Source organism: Silurus aristotelis (assembly GCF_946808225.1).
Source record: "Silurus aristotelis genome assembly, chromosome: 3".
Lineage (NCBI taxonomy): Eukaryota > Metazoa > Chordata > Actinopteri > Siluriformes > Siluridae > Silurus > Silurus aristotelis.
Genome location: NC_139576.1, coordinates 21963067 through 21984154, shown reverse-complemented (window position 1 = coordinate 21984154; position 21088 = coordinate 21963067). Strand labels below are relative to the sequence as shown.

General features: G+C 37.8%; 1 protein-coding gene across 8 annotated transcripts in view; it reads left to right on the top strand.

Annotated features, from left to right (window-relative positions):
* rbms1b (RNA binding motif, single stranded interacting protein 1b) overlaps positions 1-14595 on the top strand; it is a 59830-nt gene extending 45235 nt beyond the window's left edge. For 4 of the 8 annotated variants that reach the window (XM_083538056.1, XM_083538057.1, XM_083538058.1 and 1 more), the window contains exons 5-14: positions 1202-1359; positions 2224-2303; positions 4425-4540; positions 6433-6482; positions 6615-6699; positions 8067-8117; positions 8928-9038; positions 9328-9402; positions 9503-9582; positions 11876-14595. In XM_083538056.1, coding sequence (XP_083394182.1) covers positions 1202-1359; positions 2224-2303; positions 4425-4540; positions 6433-6482; positions 6615-6699; positions 8067-8117; positions 8928-9038; positions 9328-9402; positions 9503-9574 — 798 coding nt within the window. In that variant the 3' untranslated portion in view covers positions 9575-9582; positions 11876-14595. The remainder of the gene's footprint in view (positions 1-1201; positions 1360-2223; positions 2304-4424; positions 4541-6432; positions 6483-6614; positions 6700-8066; positions 8118-8927; positions 9039-9327; positions 9403-9502; positions 9583-11875) is intronic. The other 4 variants (XM_083538059.1, XM_083538060.1, XM_083538062.1 and 1 more) reach the window with 2 other exon arrangements.
* The last annotated feature ends 6493 nt before the right edge of the window (positions 14596-21088 follow it).

The following is a 21088-nucleotide window of genomic DNA, read 5'->3' as shown; positions in this document are numbered from 1 at the left end:
CTTCTTCTTCGCCTCCAAAACCATCCTACAGACCACCATCCGATGCTGTCTAACTACACTGTCCCCCGCCAACACCTTACAGTCTCCAATCTCCTTCAGGTTGCATCTCCTACACAGAAGATAATCCACCTGTGTGCACCTTCCTCCACTCTTATACGTCACCCTATGATCCTCCTTCTTCTTAAAATACGTGTAATATATTAATTTAAAAAATAGCTTCCAATGTAAGTAAAATAATTGGAAGCCCGTCCTGAAGAAAACTGTATGATTGATCCAAAGTATTTGAGACTTACATCTAAGTAGTTTGTAGATGTTGAGATCAATAATAAACTGGTTTTATTTAAACAGTTATATAACAACACATTTCATCAAATCATTTTAATTATTAAACGTACAATATGTGGAGTGTCTGTTGCATAACTCTCATTGAATCTGTTGTTACTATAGAAACAATAACATATTGGAACAAGAGCAATCATTTGAAACCTGTTGAATTATAGCCGTATTTTTCGTTTGATCTGTGCTGTTGGAGAAAATTAATGCATCCCCTTAGAATTGGGAATAGACTGCTTTAAAGGCACATCTATAAAATAATAAAGCCAAAATGTATTTATTGTAATCGTGCAGTCTTGTACCCATGATTAGGTTTCCAATAGCCATGAAAGAATTCTACAGGGAAAAGAAGGAGAAACACTGGTTTCCCAATATAAATGTTTCTGTCTTCAAGTTTTTAGAGCAAAAGCCATGTATTGGGCCGTCGCCAGAAACAGAGGGTGGGAGAGAGAGAGAGAAAATGGTAAATCACTAACGTTCCCATGAGTAGGCTAGATATGCTGTTAACTGATCAAACAGGGACCTGTGTGTGTGTGTGTGTGTGTGTGTGTGTGTGTGTGTGTGTGTGTGTGTGTGTGTGTGTGTGTGTGTGTGTGTGTGTGTGTGTGTGGGGTGGGGGGGCGTATTGTGTGAAAGCTTGAGAGAGAGAGGGAACTGGTTGCTTGGATGATAAGATATAAGGGGCAGGTGTTGTTGCAGCTGTAAGAACCCAGGTGTTTGTAATTTTGTCTGATATGTATGTACATAAATATATCTGTATCAGAAGTGTTAAGTGCAAACACATTTAATTTCTGTTACCTTCTATTCCCTCTCTTTCTTTCCCCCTCTCTCTCTCGCTCTCTCTCTCTCTCTCTATACCCCTACACAGCAACAGGAGCAGGACCCCACTAACCTGTACATTTCCAATTTGCCACTGTCGATGGACGAACAGGAGCTGGAGACAATGCTGAAACCCTTTGGCCAAGTCGTCTCCACACGCATACTGCGCGACGCTAATGGTGCAAGCAGAGGGGTGGGGTTTGCAAGGTGAGGCTTTTTCTTGGGTCCGGATTTCATGTTTGAGGCTTAGCAGTTTGGCTCCGGCTGTGGCTGTGGCTCGGATTTACCGTGACATTTAGTATAATTGTACCAAACCCGCACCCAAAATCTGCTGATTCAGCTCTGGAATGGGGTGAGGTGGAAACTGACTGGAATCAAAGTGAACACTCCTTTCCAACAGTCTTAAAGCTCATCTGTGACGTGCAATCACTGCAGGTGTGTGTGTGTGTGTGTGTGTGTGTGTGTGTGTGTGTGTGTGTGTGTGTGTGTGTGTGTGTGTGTGTGTGTGTGTGTGAGCAGCATGTATAATATGTACAGCTGCAGTATGTTCTTTTACCTCACATGAACCTGTCTCAGTGTTTGAGAGAATGTAATTGTAATATGCATTCACTCCCAGCTTTCTGCTTTATGCATTTGGCTACATTTGATACAAAGATGCTTGAAAGACCTAAACGCATTAGTGTATTCAGAAAATATTTAGTTTGCAATAATTTACAAGCACATGGCATACACTTGGCCGTATTTTCTGGGTGAATAAGCACCACCAGTTAAAATGTACTTCATTGTACTTTCTAACAGTTGCATGGTCAGCAACAACGACCTGCTCTGCTTGTGCTTGTGCGCGCGCGTGTGTGTGTGTGCGTGTGCGTGTGCGTGTGTGTGTGTGTGCGCGTGCGCGCACGCGTTTATCTTCGTAGGGATCAGTTTTAACTTTGTGGGGACATTTAGATCTATAATATGACTCATCTGTATTAATAATGATATCATTAGGAGGTCTTTAGAAGGATGATTAGACATGTCTGAAATTTGTTTGAGTGTAAGATTTAAAAGTTTGATTTTCTCTTTTTGTAGAATGGAGTCCACAGAAAAATGTGATGCTGTAATTTCTCACTTCAATGGAAAGTTTCTCAATATGCCAGCCGGAGTAATGGGTAACACAGAACTCTTCTTGTCTGTCAGTGTGTTCGCCTGCTTCTGTGTGTTTGCTTGTGTGTGTGTGTGTTTGCTTGTGTGTGTGTGTGTGTGTGTGTGTGTTTGCTTGTGTGTGTGTGTGTGTGTGTGTGTGTGTGTGTGTGTGTGTGTGTGTGTGTGTGTGTGTGTGTGTGTGTGTGTGTGTGTTTGTGTGCTTGGGCTCATTTATATATGTTTGGTTGTTCATTAAGACAGAGCACTTTACTAGCAGATTTGTGCTAAAGCAGATTCGTTTTCTATTCAATTTGCCGGTAGTCGTCCCGAGCTTTCACCCATGGAGTCGTGCACATCACAGATCAAACGAATGTGCACTTAGATTGAAGCAAGCACACCGAATAACGATAGGCTTTGCTGTTACTATAGGCTTAATGTAGGAATAAGTGCTTATTGATTAGTGAATGCAGTTTGTGGCTAATGTTGAACACAGTGTGGAGGTTCTCTCTTCTTCCTCACCCTCCCCTTTACAGTCTCTCTCACGCTCTCTCTTTTTCTCTCTGTCTCTCACTCACCCTCACTCTGTAAAAGGGTCTCTAAAAAGTCCAACCCTGATGTTACTATCTCTTCCTCTTTCAACTGTATAATTGGTTTATTAGATTGAAATAGTCTCTACTGCTTGTTGCCACACTGAAATGGGAAGATGAGGGTAAGAGGGATTATGGGAAGGCAGCTGCCATCTAAGATGTCTGTATTTTTAGTATAATTGGAAAAAAGATTTGAGTGGCCGTCCTAAATAGAGGGCAGGATGGTGTTGCAGCAGGTTGCCTTACCACCCAGAGCTCCAAATTTTAAGCGCAGGTTACTGTCTGAGAGGAGATTTGCATGTTCTCTATGTCTGTGTGGGTTCTTTTTTTGTTTTCTTGTTTCCTCCCTCCTTCTAGAACATGGCATTGGGTGAACTGGTTACTCTAAATTTCCCCTGATTGTGAGTGAAGGTACATGCTGTGTTCAGTCCCACTGCAAACATTGTGTTGTTTGGATATTAGGGGTGTAAACGGTACACGCATTCTGACAGAAATCTTTCGGTACAAGGTTTTCGGTTCGGCACACACGTGTACTGAATACAATCCTTTTTCTTTTTACGTGAGGAACATAGTTCAAATGTGAGTTTCCTCAGGAAAGTATTAAGTTAAAAAAAACACTAGAGATAGTGCAGTGTCACTGTGGCTACTCAGTCCGTACCGGAAATAAGATTTGTTTTGCGTACGCATAGAACCAGGAAGTGACTTGCGGCTAACGCTAGTGCTAGGGATTCTAACGCTAGCGCTATGGATTATGGATAATGTTTTTGTCCAGCTTCAGGAATTTTTCTTTAAAGTAGAAAATCCTGACAATTCCGCATATCGAGGGAGTGAACGAATGAAGGATGGAAGAAATGTATGCTGTATGTATGAAATGTATAAAAGTATGCTGAAATAAGTAGAACAGTTAAGTAGATCATATCTTTAATAACTTTTTAATTAAATTTAAAACACACACACACACACACATATACACACACACTTATATACACATCTGCATTACCCAAATGGGGTCTATTTAATAAAATGTTTCAATTTTATTTAATTCATTTAATGTGTGCCAATTTAATTGATTACTCAATTGAATCAATATAATAAAATGTGTATTGCATTAATTTGATTTATTCCATTTTATTTTTATAAAATATGATTTAATATTATTTGATACATAATTTAACCAAGCAGACATTTAATTAAAAATTGTTTTAAAAATGTAAACTGTTAACGTTCACAAATGTTAATTATTATAATAATAAACTGCGTTAATTAAAAGAAGACAAGCAATTTTATGTTTTGCACTTCTTCCCCCTAACCGTACCCAAATTGAACTGAACCGTGACTTTAAAACCGAGGTACGTACCGAACATTGAATTTTGTGTACCGTTACACCCCTAGTGAAAAGGTTCTCTATCCACTGTTCCTCTGAGCAGGATAAAGCGATTTCTAAAGATGAATGAATAAATGAATTTGAAGTACAGCTTGTATTGCAAGTTGTAGTTATAGTCATACCAGGTAATAGACCTTTGTTCTGTGTTTAATCTCGCTGTATCTGTTTTCCTATAGCTCCTACTGAGCCGCTGCTGTGTAAGTTTGCAGATGGAGGGCAAAAAAAACGACAGAGCCAAAATAAATATGTGCCTAATGGACGAGCATGGGCCAGAGAGGGAGAAGCCAGACTTGTAAGTTCCCAATATGTGCTTTTTCATGTGTGTATGTACATATAAAGAGAATTTACCACATTAAGGAGTATTTATATTTGTACGTTAAAACCTTTTATATTTTAACATATAAAATGTATTACATACAGCTGTGAGTGGGTTGGACTGTCAGTTCATGCTGATGTATGTGTGAGCATGCACGAGTGTGTGTGTGTGTGTGTGTGTGTGTGTGTGTGTGTGTAAGATATACATACACACACACACACACACACACACACACACACACACACACACACACACACACACACACACACACACACACAGTGCAAACCAGAATGTATTCACAGCGCTTCACTTTTTCCACATTTTATGTTACATCCTTATTCCAAAATGGATTAAATTCATTATTTTACACAAAATTCTACAAACGTAATTACAACTTGAAAGAAGTGGGTTTTAAATCTTTGTAAATGTATTAAAAACAAAAAAAATCACAAGTGCTCAATACTTTGTTGAAGCTCCTTTGGCACCAATTACAGCCTCAAGTCTTTGTGAGTATGATGCTACAAGCTTGGCACATCTATTTTTGGGCAGTTTCTCCCATTTTCCTTTGCAGAACTTCTCAAACTCCTTCAGGTTGGATAGGGAAAGTTGGTGCACAGCCATTTTCAGATCTCTCCAGAGATGTTTATTCGGGTTCAAGTTTGAGCTCTGGCCCACTCAAGGACATTCATAGAGTCGTCCTGTCGCCACTCCTCTGTTATTTTGGCTATCGTGTGCTTAGGGTCGTTGTCCTGTTGAAAGATGAACCGTCACCCTAGTCTGAGGTCCAGAGCCCTCTGGAACAGGTTTTCATCAAAGATGTCTTTGTACATTGCTGCATTCATCTTTCCCTCGATCCTGACTAGTCTCCTAGTTCCTGCCGCTGAAAACCATCCCCACAGCATGATGCTGCCACCACCATGCTTCCCTGTAGGGATAGTATTGGCCAGATGATGAATGGTACCAGGTTTCTTCCAGACATGACACTTGGGATTCAGGCCAAAGAGTTCAATCTTTGTTTCTCAAGGTCTAAGATTCCTACAGGTGCCTTTTGGCAAACTCCAGATGGGCTGTCATGTGCCTTTTACTGAGGCCTGATTGGTGGAGTGCTGCAAAGATAGTTGTTCTTCTGGAAGGTTCTCCTCTCTCCACAGAGAAACGCTGGAGCTCATTTAGAGTGACCATTGGGTCCTTGTGGTTCCAGGCTTCCACTGGGCTCATTGGGAACTTCAATGATGCCGAGATTTTTCTGTCCTCTTCCCCAGATCTGTGCCTCGGTACAGTCCTGTCTTCTAGGTCTACAGACAATTCCATGGATCTCATGGCTTGGTTTGTGCTCTGATTAAGCACTGTTATCTGTGGGACCTTTTATAGACAGATGTGTGCCTTTCCAAATCATGTCCAATCAGCTAAATTTACCACAGGTGGACTTTATTCAATTTGTAGAAACATCTCAAGGATGATCAGTGTAAACAGGATGCACCTGAGCTCAATTTTGAGTGTCACGGCAAAGACTGTGAATACTTGTGTTTATTTTTTGATCAATTTGAAAAGATTGCAAAAAAACTTTGGACATTGTCATTATTGGGTATTTGTTAAATTTGTAGGAAAATAATGAATCTATCTATCTATCTATCTATCTATCTATCTATCTATCTATCTATCTATATATATATATATATATATATATATATATGTATATATATATATAAAATTGTGTGTGTATGTAGGTAAAAGAGGGAGTGACAGAGAAGGAGATTGTGTGGGAGTAAAGGAGAAGGCTGTAAAATGCTGACTGGAATAAGAATAACAGTTGTGGCAAAATATTCATGAGCTTCTTTCTGTCTCCCTTCTTTGTGTCGTTTTCTCAGGCTGGGATGACGCTCACATACGACCCCACTGCTGCAGCTATGCAGAACGGGTATGTGACAGCCACGAAACCTTCTCAACTCTCGCATCCACTTGACTAATGGACGCGTTGCCAACAAAGTATCTCATTCTGTCTGGTTTTTTTCCCTCCTTTTTCTTCTTTCCACTCTGTCTATCTTTGCAGGTTCTATCCCCCATACAGCATTACCAACCGAATGATTGCCCAACCTGCCATGTCACCCTACATCTCCCCCGTGTCCACATACCCGGTACGTATCAATCAAGGATGAGAAAATGCTAAAGAATTTATCCTGTTCCCATATTTGTTGCTTTTCTAGTATTGCTCATAGAATAGAAGTGTATTATGGATAACATGAGGGCAGTTTCATTGGGCACGACATGCGCTTTTGGATGTTTCCGAGAGATTTTAATTCAAAACCTGAATAAATAAGTACAAAATTTGGCAAAAGAAATCCGAATTAATTCCTAAACTATATTTCCATTTGGCTGATGTTGAAATATTGGCCTATTTATAAAGATGAAATGAGGAACAGGATATTATAAAAAGATTTTGTCATTGACGCATGTTTCAGTGCTATGTTCATACAGATTTAAATGTAAGCATGATACACGTACTGTTTACAAAGACACATTAATTATTTTTTTTTATGAAATGAAAGTAACGTCAAACATATAACACCACCCTGACCAGGATAAACCAGTTGCTGATGATAAATAAACTAAATGAATGGAACACCTTTAAATGTTTTACTGCGTTTTCCTATTCATATACAAGCACAAGAGTGTAGTATGCTTATTGTTGTCATCTCACTTTAACATCTTCAATATTTTTTCTGCGTTTAGTGGATTTTTGTTCACGTTTTGAAATGTAATTTAAATTTGCGTAATATTTGAATGAAACGCTACTGATTATCTTCTTTAGAAACACTTTTAAATATATATTAAATATTTTCAGCTCTTTTATGAAGTATGAAAACAAGCCACTGTTCAGTGAAGTTAATCCTTCAGCAAAATTTAAGATGATCACCTTTGTATCTGTTGACGGTGATTAAAATTGTGTTATTTCAACTGTAAGGACAGTGGGGTTAATGTGGTGTTGTGGCGTTGAGTGTTATGTAGATTATAATAGCATAGTTACTGACTTGGCAGACCTGATACAAAAACAGATGTTTTTGTTTTCACAATCTAATCTTTGAACAAAGACATCATTTCATGCTTAATGGGGTCTGCTTGCTCATAGTATTAGCTAATTAAAGCATAATTATATAGGAAATTCCTGGAAAATAGCAACGTACATCACCTACTTTGGTAAATCCACAGATAAATACAGCTTGTATTTAATTGTTGGGTATGCTCACTTTCATTTAGCACTTTATTATTATTATTATTATTATTATTATTATTATTATTACCATCCTTACAATGGTAAATTGAAATAGCCTTGGCATACATCTGATTGCTGCTTCTGTGTACATCTGTGTACATCTGAGTTTGTATCATTACATTAGCTGTTTTTAACGCTTCAGAGGAAGTTTCTCACCACTGAGAAGAGCAAATTGGTCTATTTCGCTTAGATGTTGTCTTTCTTTGTATTTGTGTGTGTGTGATGTTTTAGGTGCAGACACCGTCCTGGGTCACCCACCAGCCCTACATTATGCAGCATCCGGTAAGACTGCATTGAAAACTGATTCTATATACACCTACCTTTCTGAATCCATACTAAAAAATATGGCTTTTCCCTCTTCGTTTTATTAAAACAAAAGCCAACGTTATGTTGAATATCTTGAATGCACCTTATCACAATGCTACTTTTACATAGTACAAAAGATCAGATTTTCATAGAGGCTTCAGATGACTTGATGGATTTGATGGAACATGATCAAGTTTTATTAAACTTGCGGATTCCGTGCCATTCGAAGTGCTTTCATTAAAGCAAACTGGGGACATGCAAATACTATACATTTTTTAAAGAAACTTTTCTGAATTGTATTTCAGTAACTTATGTTATTGCTTAGTAGTTTTAATGTAAATGTTTGTCTTAAATTATATCTTTAAAAAAAATTGAACTTAGAAGGTCGACACATAAAAATGCACTGTTAAAGAAAATTGTTTGAAATAATAATATATTGCACACCGACTCTACAGGGTTTGATTATTGTATATAGATGCCAATAAGTCTGAAATCAATGACAGATAGCATGTATCGCCATAAAAGAAAAGTCTGCTTTTTTTTTAGCCAGAAGTGGTGAGGAAGAGGTTTATCACAGACACAGGACAGCTAATGAATGAATGACTGAAAAAGATATCTAGTTAGTGGAGGGAAAGAAAAAAAAAGAAATCGGACTAGTGGCTGCTGTATTGTATTTTTAGAGCCACCTTGAACATACTAGGCAGTCCTGTATGGGCAGTCTGAATACTTCAGGGATCTCATGTTTTGTGCTCACGTGATGTCACTTGTCATCTGGTTCCCTTCTAGGGAGCTGTATTATCGCCCTCTATGGATCCCTCCATGTCACTGCAGCCAACATCCATGATGAGCCCCCTCACTCAGCAGATGAACCACCTTTCTCTGGGCAGTACAGGAGCGGTGAGGGAACATATACATACACACACACACACTCCTGCCTGTCCACACATCTAAGAACTAAGCAACAAATGTGGCACAACACATACATTACTTGAAATCTTGAAATTATTTTATTTATATTCAGTTGCTTACAGTATAACAACAACTGTGTTAGTGTTATTTACTCAAGGTGTGTCTTGTGGTTTTACAAGTCATGCTTACATCTTGTGTGTGTGTGTGTGTGTGTGTGTGTGTGTGTGTGTGTGTGTGTGTGTGTGTGTGTGTGTGTGTGTGTGTGTGTGTGTTTCAGTTCATGCCGGCTAATGCAGCATTACAGGGCGCGTACATCCCGCAGTATACTCCTTTGCAGCCAGCTGCAGTGGAGGTTAGTATAAATATGTTTTACACTCTTCACTTGCTTTTTATAAAATGCCAAAGTGTGTTTTAGTCCCACGATCATGTCTGATTTTTGTTTTCATTTCCAGGAGAATAGCTCACAGTCTCAGGTGGAGTCAAGCGGAGATCATTCTCCCTACGCCTACCAACAAAACAAGTGACAAATGAGGTATGGCATAAAGTACGACTTCATGCTAAATTAAAAATTCTGGTCTAATAATACATTGAATATAATATTCCAAATTAGTCAGATGCACTATGAGGTTTCCTGGTGGTCTAGTGGTTAGGATGCGGCGCTCTCACCTCTGCGGCCCGGGTTCGATCCCCGGTCAGGGAACCAACCCCAGCCACTCTTAGAGCCGGTCCCAAGCCCGAAAAAATGGGGAGGGTTGCGTTAGGGAGGGCATCCGCGTTAAAACATGTGCCAAATCAAACATGCGGATGATCCGCTGTGGCGACCCCTATTGGGAGAAGCCGAAAGAAAGTAAGTCAGATGCACTATATGAACAAACGTATTTGAACACCTGACTTTTCCAGCCATATGTGGTTCTTCCCCAAACTGTTACCACAATGTTGGAGGCACAAAATTGTACAGAATGTCTTTGGATACGGTTGGAGACCCAAGCCTGCTCCAGCATGACAATCCTCCTGTGCACAAAAGCAAGCTCCGTGAATATTTGGTTTACACGGGTTGTAGTGGAAGATCTTGAGTGGCCTGCTGTAGAGCTCTGACCTCAACCCTATCGAACATTTTTTAAGATGAATTGAAATGCTGAGTACACCACAGGCCTCCTCACATTACATCAGTACCTGACTTTACTAACAACCTTATGGCTGAATGAGCACAAAACTACACAGTCACACTCCAAAATGTAGTGGAACAGCCACCCAAAAGTACTACACTTTTTTACTTAAGTTAAAGTAAAAATAGCCATTACCTGTTTTAGTGTCATACTGGTAACTGAACGTCACGTCATATTGATATTAGGGCTGTCAGTCGATTAAAATATTTAATCGTGATTAATCGCATAATTGTCATGAGTTAACTCACGATTAATCGTAACTTAATTGCAAATTTTTTATCTGTTCTAAATGTACCTTAAATTAATACTTTCCAATGTGTTAATACTCTAATCAACGTGGGCACAGACAAATATGTATGTTTATTATTAGTGAAACCGTATTAAATATAGAGCATGAAGACAAAATATTCTTGTAAATGTTTTAAAGTAATTATGGTGTTTTAAATTACGGAAAGCATCAGGACACCAAACGGAACCTTTGCTTTGTTTCCACACGGACGGGTAATGAGGTGATACCGGAGAAACTTTACCTCATAACTTTCATACGGATTACATAATCAAAGAATATTCGTATTCGATGTGAGTTGCTTTATTTAAAAGTTGACTTTTCGAGCTTTCTATTCATATATTTATTATGTTTTTGAGGCGAGTATTCATTGAGATTCAGGTTTTTCATTTGTCTATAAAGAGAGGAGACAGAGACTGCAGAAAGCGCCCCCTGTCTGTTTGCTTTATTTTACAAAACCACAGCATTTTGTTGTTATTATGAGTGTATTCAAATAAAAGTAGGCCCTTAAAAAATTCTAATGATGAATTGCTCTTATTTGTACTATCAAAAAAAGACAGTAATTTAGGTTTGTTTCGCCGTTATGAGAAAAATATATTACAAAACGCGCCGGCGCATTTGCCAAAACCCAGAGGGTAAATTGTCGGCTGTGCGCATCATGGCGGGTTTGAGACTTGGCGCATCATTAAAACAAATGCTTACCGATTAAAATATTAACCGATTTTTTGGTGGAGTTTATTTATCTGCGTAAAGAAAGGATGTCGTGAATAAACGTGTGTTGCGCTGAAGGTTTTAATCTCGCCTCTTTTTATATTTATTTATTTATATTTATTTTGAAATAAAAATGGTCCACGTTAATTAAAACCAGTGCCGTTGAAATCAATTTGCATTCGACAGCCTTAATTAATATATTAATAAAAAAATAATTAAACATTTTGTTGCCAGACATCCAGTCTGAACATCCACCATATAGAACACTAGCAGAGAAAAGTCTCTGTTCTCAGTCATGTGTGCATCACTGACTTCCTCTGTCTCATCCACGTTAACACCATATTACTTGTTGCCTTCTGCCCTGCTTGTTGTTAGCTTTATAAACTAAAATGACACACTGATGGATTAAAAAAGCTGTGCAATGACAGGAAATAGGATGATTGGCTGAAAACGGAGCAGTGACGAGAAAAATATTGATATTACATCAAATAGATTATAACTAAAGTAACAAGTCTGTTTTGAAAATGTAAGAAGTAGAAAGTAAGGATATTTGTGTCAAAATGTAATGAGAGAAAGTAAAAAGTTGCTGCCCACATGGTGCTGTGCTCGATGTACAAGGTTTGCAAGGTTTGTATGTGATCAGGTGTGTTGCTTTGGTTTAGGTTCCTCAGCACTCAGGAGACTGAGAGGAGTGACAGCTTCAACAATCATGCTTCCTCTGTTGGACTAAGCTCAACCGTTGGATCGACGTTTGAAACGATGAGTTTTCTCTGTTTTTAAAAACAACTACCCAAACTATTTTTGGTATAAGTTCTATGAGGTGCAAATAAAAATCATGATTTCACCAGAGGATGCTAGCTATCTAAGAAGAACATGAAAATGGAAAAAAATAAATTTATTTTAATAAAAAAAAAACAAAAAAAAAAACATTTATTTTTACCAAGGAATCGTCACATGGGTGCAAGACCTCAAAGGATCATGTGACTTGATGTACATGGTAGCAGGTGTCCATTGTTGAGATTTTTTTTTAAATGATTTCTGATGTGTGTGTGTGATTTTTATTTTTCTTTATTCTTTTTTCTTTGTACTGAACTAGTTGTGATGATTGAAGAGATTTGTTAGCCGGACATCCTGAGAAAGATTTTTTGTTTTTGTGCTTGCAGTGCGTGTTGCAATGGTGAAGTGTTACATGTGTCCTCTTGTACAGTGTGTTTTCTCCAGTTGATCTAGAATAACCTTTCTCTTCCTCTTCATACAATTTGCCTTAAGTTTGTTCCATACAGCTGTACAAGTAGCCTCAAACTGAGGCTAAACCGGAGAAAGAGACGTTCAAATCAGCTATGGCCTTGTAAATCAGCTGAATAGGGCTTTTCTTAGGATCTAGCTAATGAAATTCAGTTTGCCTCATTACGTGTTTAGCTTTTTATTGATCTCCATAGTGCTTTTTTTAGAATAGAAACCATGTTGAGTGATGGAAAAAAATTTTATTTGAATTTAAATATGATGTACTGTTTTTGTAATCAGAGGGTCAACGCCTCTGGTTGGTTGAATGTGGTAGAAATTCTGCTGAATGATCACATTTTAAAAATGCCTTTAAGAAAAAAGAAAAAAAAAACTTGCTGTTGTAGTGTAGCTGCGGGGAAAGTGGTGTGACCAAGTCTTTTTATTATTTGGGGGGTTGGGGAGGGGGGAAATTTTTTATGTGCTTTTATGACCATGTACAGATTAAGCCTTTCATGGCAACTTTAAGTGCAGAAAGTGGAGGTTTTGAGATGAGATTGATTTCCTGTAGATTTTAGTTTGCTTAGCTCTTTTTTTTTTTTTTTTTTTTTTCCTTTTTTTTTTTTTAAGGAAGCAAACAGAACTCGGCACTTTCAAGTTTACTTCACCAAAGACAGTGAGCTAGCAAGCAGAGATCAAATAATGAGTACAATATCACTTCCTCCCTACGCAGGATAGGCTTTTTAACGGACTGGACTGCAATTTTAAGAATGTGCCTTCTTTGTAAATATGCATCCGGTTGTCTTTAGTAGTTGTCTAGGTTTGGACACATGCAAGAAGGAAGATTTGGATCCGACAAGTGCCACATACATCACTACAGAGCACACGAAACTGAAATATGTAACTAGAACATGAAAAAGGAGAAGTTTGAAACTATGAACTGATCAACACGGTGGTTATCTGCTATGCTTTTTTTTTTTAGCAGGAGAATGCCTTTTATTTTTAATTTCTTCCACCCAAATTACAATAGGCTTTTGTTTTGGCTTTAGTAGGTTGTCTTCCAAAAGACTGTTTTTTAAACTGGTGGTCCTATTGACCAATTATCTACCTCAGATTTGCGTTCTCCTCTGTTTCGATTGGCCGGGCTAGCAGGTTCAGCCCCGCCCCTCCAGACCAAATGGCTAGCTCTGGAGCTGCCCTCATCTACATTTGTTTTCTTTCAGGTTGTTTTCATGCTTTGTTTTTGTTTGTTGTTTTTCCTCAGCAAACCTTTTTTTTTTAAATGCAAATGTTATTGTTATGAGGATAGATGTGCGTTGAACGTGATTTAATCTTGTTTAGACATTCAGTTTCATAGTTTCAAAGGCAAACACACTGCTGCTTAATCACAAGATGTTTTCGGTAGTCGGCCATGACTAGAGATGGACAAAAGGAGGAGAAAAATAAAGAGGAACAAATTAAAAACTGAAGGTTGTGGTATTCCTCGGATCTGTTCCTGAAAGTTTGCTGCTGTTCAGTCCCAACCCAGAATTTTAGCAGCATAACCCTCACTGCTCTGCTTAAATGTGTGTGCGTGTGCGTGTGTGTGTGTGTGGTCTGAGACTTTGGTGTATGTGGGCAGCGATTGAAGGATGCTTGAGGTGTGTGTGTGTGTGTGTGTGTGTGTGTGTGTGTGTGTGTGTGTGTGTGTGTGTGTGTGTGTGTGTGTAGCAAGAGCTCGTGTGTGGGCGATTCTGCCAGTTAACACCTAAAACAAGTGCCAATGTTTAGCTGGATGAACGAGTGGGAGACTGGATACAGAATGAGTCGCTAATGAACATGAAACATCATATACTAGACAGCCATTAAGTTATGGGGAAAAAGTAATAATTTATGAACAGAGAACTTTGTACAGACTGTTTGAAAAAAAAAAATTTTTTTCATAGAGATATCTATATGAGAGTTATTTTTATTTTATTTTTTTGTTTGTTTTATTTTACATGTGCTACAAAATTGCCAGTGGTAACTTGTCCGGTTGAACAGAAATCTTCCTCTGTAAATTTTTTGGTAGTGTTTTTTCAAAGCCATTTTTTTTTTTGTCTAGATTGTTCTTTGCATTTTGTTTTTGTCCATTCTTTGATTTTTTTCTTCTTTTTTTTTTTAATAAAAATTTTAATTGGTTTGTGTAGACTTTTTTTATGACTGAAGCAGAGGCAATGCAGAAGTCTCCAGAAATATCGGCACCCTTTATTTAAAAAAAAGAAAAAAAAAAATGTATATTCATTACACACAATGTTTAGAGGTAAGTAGAAATAATTGCTTTTAGTTAGAACAAAAAAAACATTTTTTATTACAACAGCCTTTTTTTAATCCAGCAATCAACTTAAAATGATAAAATTAAAAAAATTCTACCGACAGGTGTTTCTTATTGCCCAGTTGTGCCCTGTTAGAATGATTGCTAAAGAAGTTAAAATCTCTGATGTCTTTGTTTAAACTTTGGGTTTCAACTGTGAAGACTATTTGTTGCAAAAAAAAATAATAATAATTAACAGGAACACTATAAAGCTACTATTGGGAGAAAAGCTAGTCATAAAACAAACAAAAAAATAAACATCAATCAGAGCCATTGCACAAGCATTTTACATAGCTAATATTGCAATTTGTAATGTCTGGTAAAATAAAGAAACCATTTGTTTACTAACAACCAGACAACCAACAGTCAGGGACGTCAGCAACAACCGAAAAAACAACAGTAAAGAGGTGATTGTATCGTAATCAAAGAAGATTTTGAAAATCGACGAGTAGAAATATAAAGGCTATACTTTAAGATGCAAAAGACTCTTCAGCACTATGAATAAGAAGGTCAGGTTATAATTTGCAACAAATTAAAGAGACAAGCCACAAACATTTTGGAATTGAAATTAAGATCTTTCAATGATTGAAAGGCCAAAGTGTGTGGAAAGAAAGGATCTGCCTATGAGCCAAGTAATATAAGCTCATCGGTCAAGCACAGTGGAGGTAGTGAAATGTCTTAGACTTGCATGGCTGGAACAAGATCACTAATCAGTATTGATGATGTAACTCCTGATGGTAGAAGCAGGATGAATCCAAAAGTGTACAGAAACATTTACAGATTACTGTAATCCAAACTATTGCGAGGAACTTCATTGTTAAGACGGATAATTACCCGGAACACACTGCCAACTCAAAAAAAAGATCAGTTGGACTTCCCAAGTGGAATGTTTTCGAATTGCAAGTCACTCAACAGACCTAAATTCCATTGAGAATGGACTGAAAAGAAGACTGAAACCCCACCGTACAATGATTGAAAGAAGCTGCAGTGCAGGTCCAAAAAAGCATCAGAAAAGAATACCACAGTTTGATAATGTCAGTGGGTTGCCAGCTTGATGCAGTTATTACAATCAGGAGATATACAACCTATTATTACGTTATTGTATTTCAGATTATTTTAGCTTTGCTATGCCAGTTCTTTAGGAGGGGGCTGTGTATTCATTTTTCACTTACTCCCAGCTTTTGTGTATAACAGTGTCTTGTTTTCTTTAGGTATAAAATGAGGTTGCACAGAGAACCCCTACAAAAAAGCAAGATATTGTTTTTCGACCTTTACAAATCAGGTAATAGATACATTCATAAGCAGTGGAAGAAATCATTACGCACCAGCAGCGCCAGAACTAAATGTTTTTCAGGTAAATTTGCCAGTAATACAGTAAGACAGTTAAAAGAGCACAGTTTCAGAATTACACACTGATTGATTCTTGTGGTTGAGAAATTCCAGAGTAAGCAGTCAAATCAGCCTTTCATAAGAACGAAATGTTTACAAGTGATGAAAGATGGAATCCCTTTTAAGGAGCTCAGAGAGTGTATGAACTTTACTTTGTTGTGGTCAGATGAGACCAAAATCAAACCATTTGTTCATGAACACCATCAGCATTTTTGATGATAAAAGGAACCTGCATATTTTGAAACAGGATAGCCTACTGTAAAATATGGTGGTAGAATTGTTATGCTTTGGAGTGCTTTTGTGGCATGTGGTTCAGGGGGAAGGTTGATGGCAATTTTTCATAAAAAAACTTTTTCTACAAGATGATCATCCATTACATTTCCAAATTAATACTAAAATGTTCAAAGAAAATCAGCCCAGCCATAAAATCATTTCACTTTCTTCCGGAGAAACAATTTAATTTTCTCCTGATTAGAAGCCTGTTGAAAACCTGTGGTTGGAATACAAAAAAGCTCAAAATGTCCTGTATGGAGGAGACAACCAAAATCCCTCTAAAAGTGTCTCCCACCTTAAAACATTACAGGAGAAAATAAAAATCAAAAACTGTAAAGTGTCCCTTTAAAATAATACCAACCACATCATTTTTTTCCTACTGCTATTTAAGACAAGTCAAAACTTGTCTAGTAAAATAATATTATAGTGGTTTGGGTTTTAAACAGGAAATAATTAGTATGCACAGTATTTCAACCAGTAATGCTGACATTACTTTTTTCCCACTTTTCTTGCCATTAGAAATGCTCACTGCGAACGTAATTGTTGGAATAAAAAGGCATTAAACACTGCATTGTTTTTAATTAGAAAGTTCTAGACAGCACATTTATAAGGATTTACTGTAAATCTGATTGGAAAATTGAGGCTTGGCCTATTAGCAGATGGGCCTTGATAAGGATCTAAGGATCTAGTGCTGTGTGTGTGTGTGTGTGTGTGTGTGTGTGTGTGTGTGTGTGTGTGTGTGTGTGTGTGTGTGTGTGTGTGTGTGTGTGTGTGTGTGTGTGTGTGTGTGTGTGTGAGAGAGAAAGAGAGTCTAGTACTGTTTTGCCACCCTACAGGAGGCCTAGATGGCCAGACTGAGACTCAGACTGCAGCTGTCTGTTCTCAACCACCTGCCAAACCCTGCAGACTTGCCTGTTGTAGACACTGTCCAAATTACATCATTCTAACATTAAAACAAAATACTGACCACAATGTAAATTACAGTGGATATATAAAGGTTGTGAGTGAAAACAGTGAGACGTGGGCTCATGGCACCATAAACTGAACGTTGTTCTTTTTTATGGTGGGTGGAAAAAATATGGTCCATGAACAGTTTTTTTTATTATTATTTATTTATTTATTTATTTGGCCGAAATACATTCTTTTCACGCGTCTTAACTACCATGCTCCCACGTTTACTCCTCATCTTCTGCCTCTCAGTACACACAATGTATGTACTGTTGAATTGTTTTGTGTTATTTTACTGTTCACTTGCTTTCGGGTTTTCAGATTTGTGACAAAGTCTCAGAGCTTTGAAAGGTAAATTGTTTATCACCAGCCATTAAGTTTATATATCACAGTCTTTATATCTGAATCACTTATAGTATTAATAGTAGATTTTTATTTTAAAAAATGCCAGTGAACAAGAGGTGATGAAGAAAACTGTTAGACTGTTACACGTAAGGGAAGTGAGTCCAAAATGAGCCATAAATACTCATATTAAAAAAACCCAGAATCTCAGAGCACTTTTACCTTTTTTCTCAATTCTTGCTTACTTTCCATATTAGTGTGCTCTGAATAACAATGTGTTAATGAACATCATGTCTTGAGTCAAGCTGAATCATTTCTTTAGCCCCGAAAGCTTTATTTGAAATCTCCACTAACACCATACTAAAGATTTTCCCTGCTGTTTTATATGAGCTGTGAAAGCTGTCGGGCACTTTGGCACAATTTACGGGTGTCTGGAGTGGCAAGTAGCCGCAGAGGCTGTGTGGCTGGCTGAGACTGGGTGTAGTTTTCTTGAAGATGTCGCTGAGGTCTTTTGTGTGGAACAGTGGGGTACACTCACACCCCACAGTTTGTTTGTGTGTGTGTTTAAAATTCAGTTTGACGCACATGCTCACACAAACCCCTACGGGTGTGCACTGAGTTCTGCTCAACTCTTTCTTCTCACCTCTAGTCTCCAGTCTCTCACATCTTTCTCACTTTCTCAAGGCTTTCTCACTTGAATTACATCCATAGGATGTTGTTAGATGGAAATTAAACCATGCCAGAACAATTACTGAGAAATACAGTGTTGTCGCAGGCATTCTGCTGTTTGGGACAGTGTTTTAGAAAGGCAGTAAATGCTCCTATTTATGGAGTTAACTTCCTAGGGAATCACGCTATGGATGTATTACACTTTATTAGTAGACGAATAGACCTAAAGCATGCTGTATATCTTCTCCCACTCCTTTTTTTTTTTTTGTTTGTTTGTTTGGGTTTTTTTTTAAACTTCTGTTACAAACATTTCAAAGGGGTCACTTACTATTTAAAGTCCCACTCGAGTTAAGAACATTAAAGGCGACACCTAGTGGCTATGTAAAGGAATATACTCTCTAAAATGCAGAGCGTTTTAATATTTACAATATAACTTGAGGTGGATCAGAGCCAGTCACAGCAAATGTTTGATTAAGCACAGCTGATTTCACTGTTTGAAGCTAAATAGTTCATTTCATGTGACTTTCTGCTTTTGCAAGTCAGCAGACAAAGCAGACAAATCCACTGATATCATGTTATTTTGGATTAGCTAAAGAGTGTCTATTTTAATCCTGATCATGTGTTTGTTTGTGTAAGTATTTCACTATTCCCTCTGCAGTTGACACTAAAGATAAACTTCTACACTTCAATATGTAGCATCGGTAAAGATTCTTCACTCGGTTTAGGACCTTATAACAGAGATTTCCTTTTTCAGAAAAGCTTCCAAGTAGAACCTTATTAGAAAGCCAGAACTATTTCGCTTGCAAAACCTTCACTCCAAAGACATACCACTAATACAACAACTACAACTACAACTACAACCATCAACTCCACCAACGTTTTATTATTTATTCCATATTAAATCACTTCCACTAGATTTAGTACTGCCTAAAGCAGTGTAACTAATGAATGTATGGCCTACACACATAAGCAGTGACTTTACCTGTCATGTTTTTGCCAAATATTGTTATTTATGATTATGTGTGTGTGTGTGTGTGTGTGTGTGTGTGTGTGTGTGTGTGTGTGTGTGTGTGTGTGTGTGTGTGTGTGTGTGATGTGAAAACTCCAACACGTTTTCACTGAAACTCGAGACTCCTTCAGTCTTCTTACAGGCAATTTAAAATTTTTATATTGTATTTTACTGTTCTGTTACCTCAAAACGACTTTGGTTTTGTTTGTTTGTTTAGAGGAAATAGAACAAAAACCTAACCTGTGATTTGTCTTTCAGCATTTATGGAAAAATTCATCAGTACTTACAGTCATTATCGATCAACTATTAGCTCCCAAAAATTACCCAAGACGTAGCACTACTACAACTACCATCACCACCATTACTACTACTACAACTACCATCACACCATTACTACTACTACTACAACTACCATCACCACCATTACTACAACTACTACAACTACCGTCATACCATAACTACAACTACCATTACCACCATTACTACTACTACTACTACTACTACTACAACTACCATCACCACCATTACTACAACTACTACAACTACCATCACACCATTACTACTACTACAACTACCATCACCACCATTACTACAACTACTACAACTACCATCACACCATTACTACTACTACTACAACTACCATCACCACCATTACTACTACTACAACTACCATCACACCATTACTACTACTACTACAACTACCATCACCACCATTACTACAACTACTACAACTACCGTCATACCATAACTACAACTACCATTACCACCATTACTACTACTACTACTACTACTACTACTACTACTACTACTACAACTACCATCACCACCATTACTACAACTACTACAACTACCATCACACCATTACTACTACTACAACTACCATCACCACCATTACTACAACTACTACAACTACCATCACACCATTACTACTACTACTACAACTACCATCACCACCATTACTACTACTACAACTACCATCACCACCATTAGTACTACTACTACAACTACCATCACCACCATTACTACAACTACTACAACTACCATCACCACCATTACTACTATTACAACTACCATCACCATCATCACTACAACTGCTTCAAGTGGTAGCTCCAGTTGTAAAGGCGTTGGATTACTGATCGGAAGGTCGGGGGTTCAAGCCCTGGTATCGCCAAGCTGCCACTTTTGGGCCCTTGAGCAAGGCCCTTAACCCTCTGTGCTCCAGGGGCGCCGTATCATGGCTGACCCTGCGCTCTGACTCCAGTTTCCAAGCAAGCTGGGATATGCGAAGAACAACATTTCACTGTGCTGTAATGTATATGTGACAAATAGAGGTTATTCTACAACTACCATCACCACCATTATTACTACTACAACTAGCATCACCACCATTACTACAACTACTTTTACTAGTACTTTTTCTTTCATTAATGCATCTATATTAAATCACTTTCACTAGATTTAGTATATTTAGAGGTATAACTAATAAATACATGGCTCACACACATAAGCAATGACGTCACCTGCAAATTGTTGTGTTTTATTCTGCTTATACCACAGCAATTTGCCAAATATTGTTATTTGTAATTATTATTGTGTGTGATGAGGAGACTCGAACACGTTAGCACTGACACTGGAGACTTCTTTCCAAACTCAACTGTCTCCTTACAAAAAAAACGGATGCCGTTCATGATT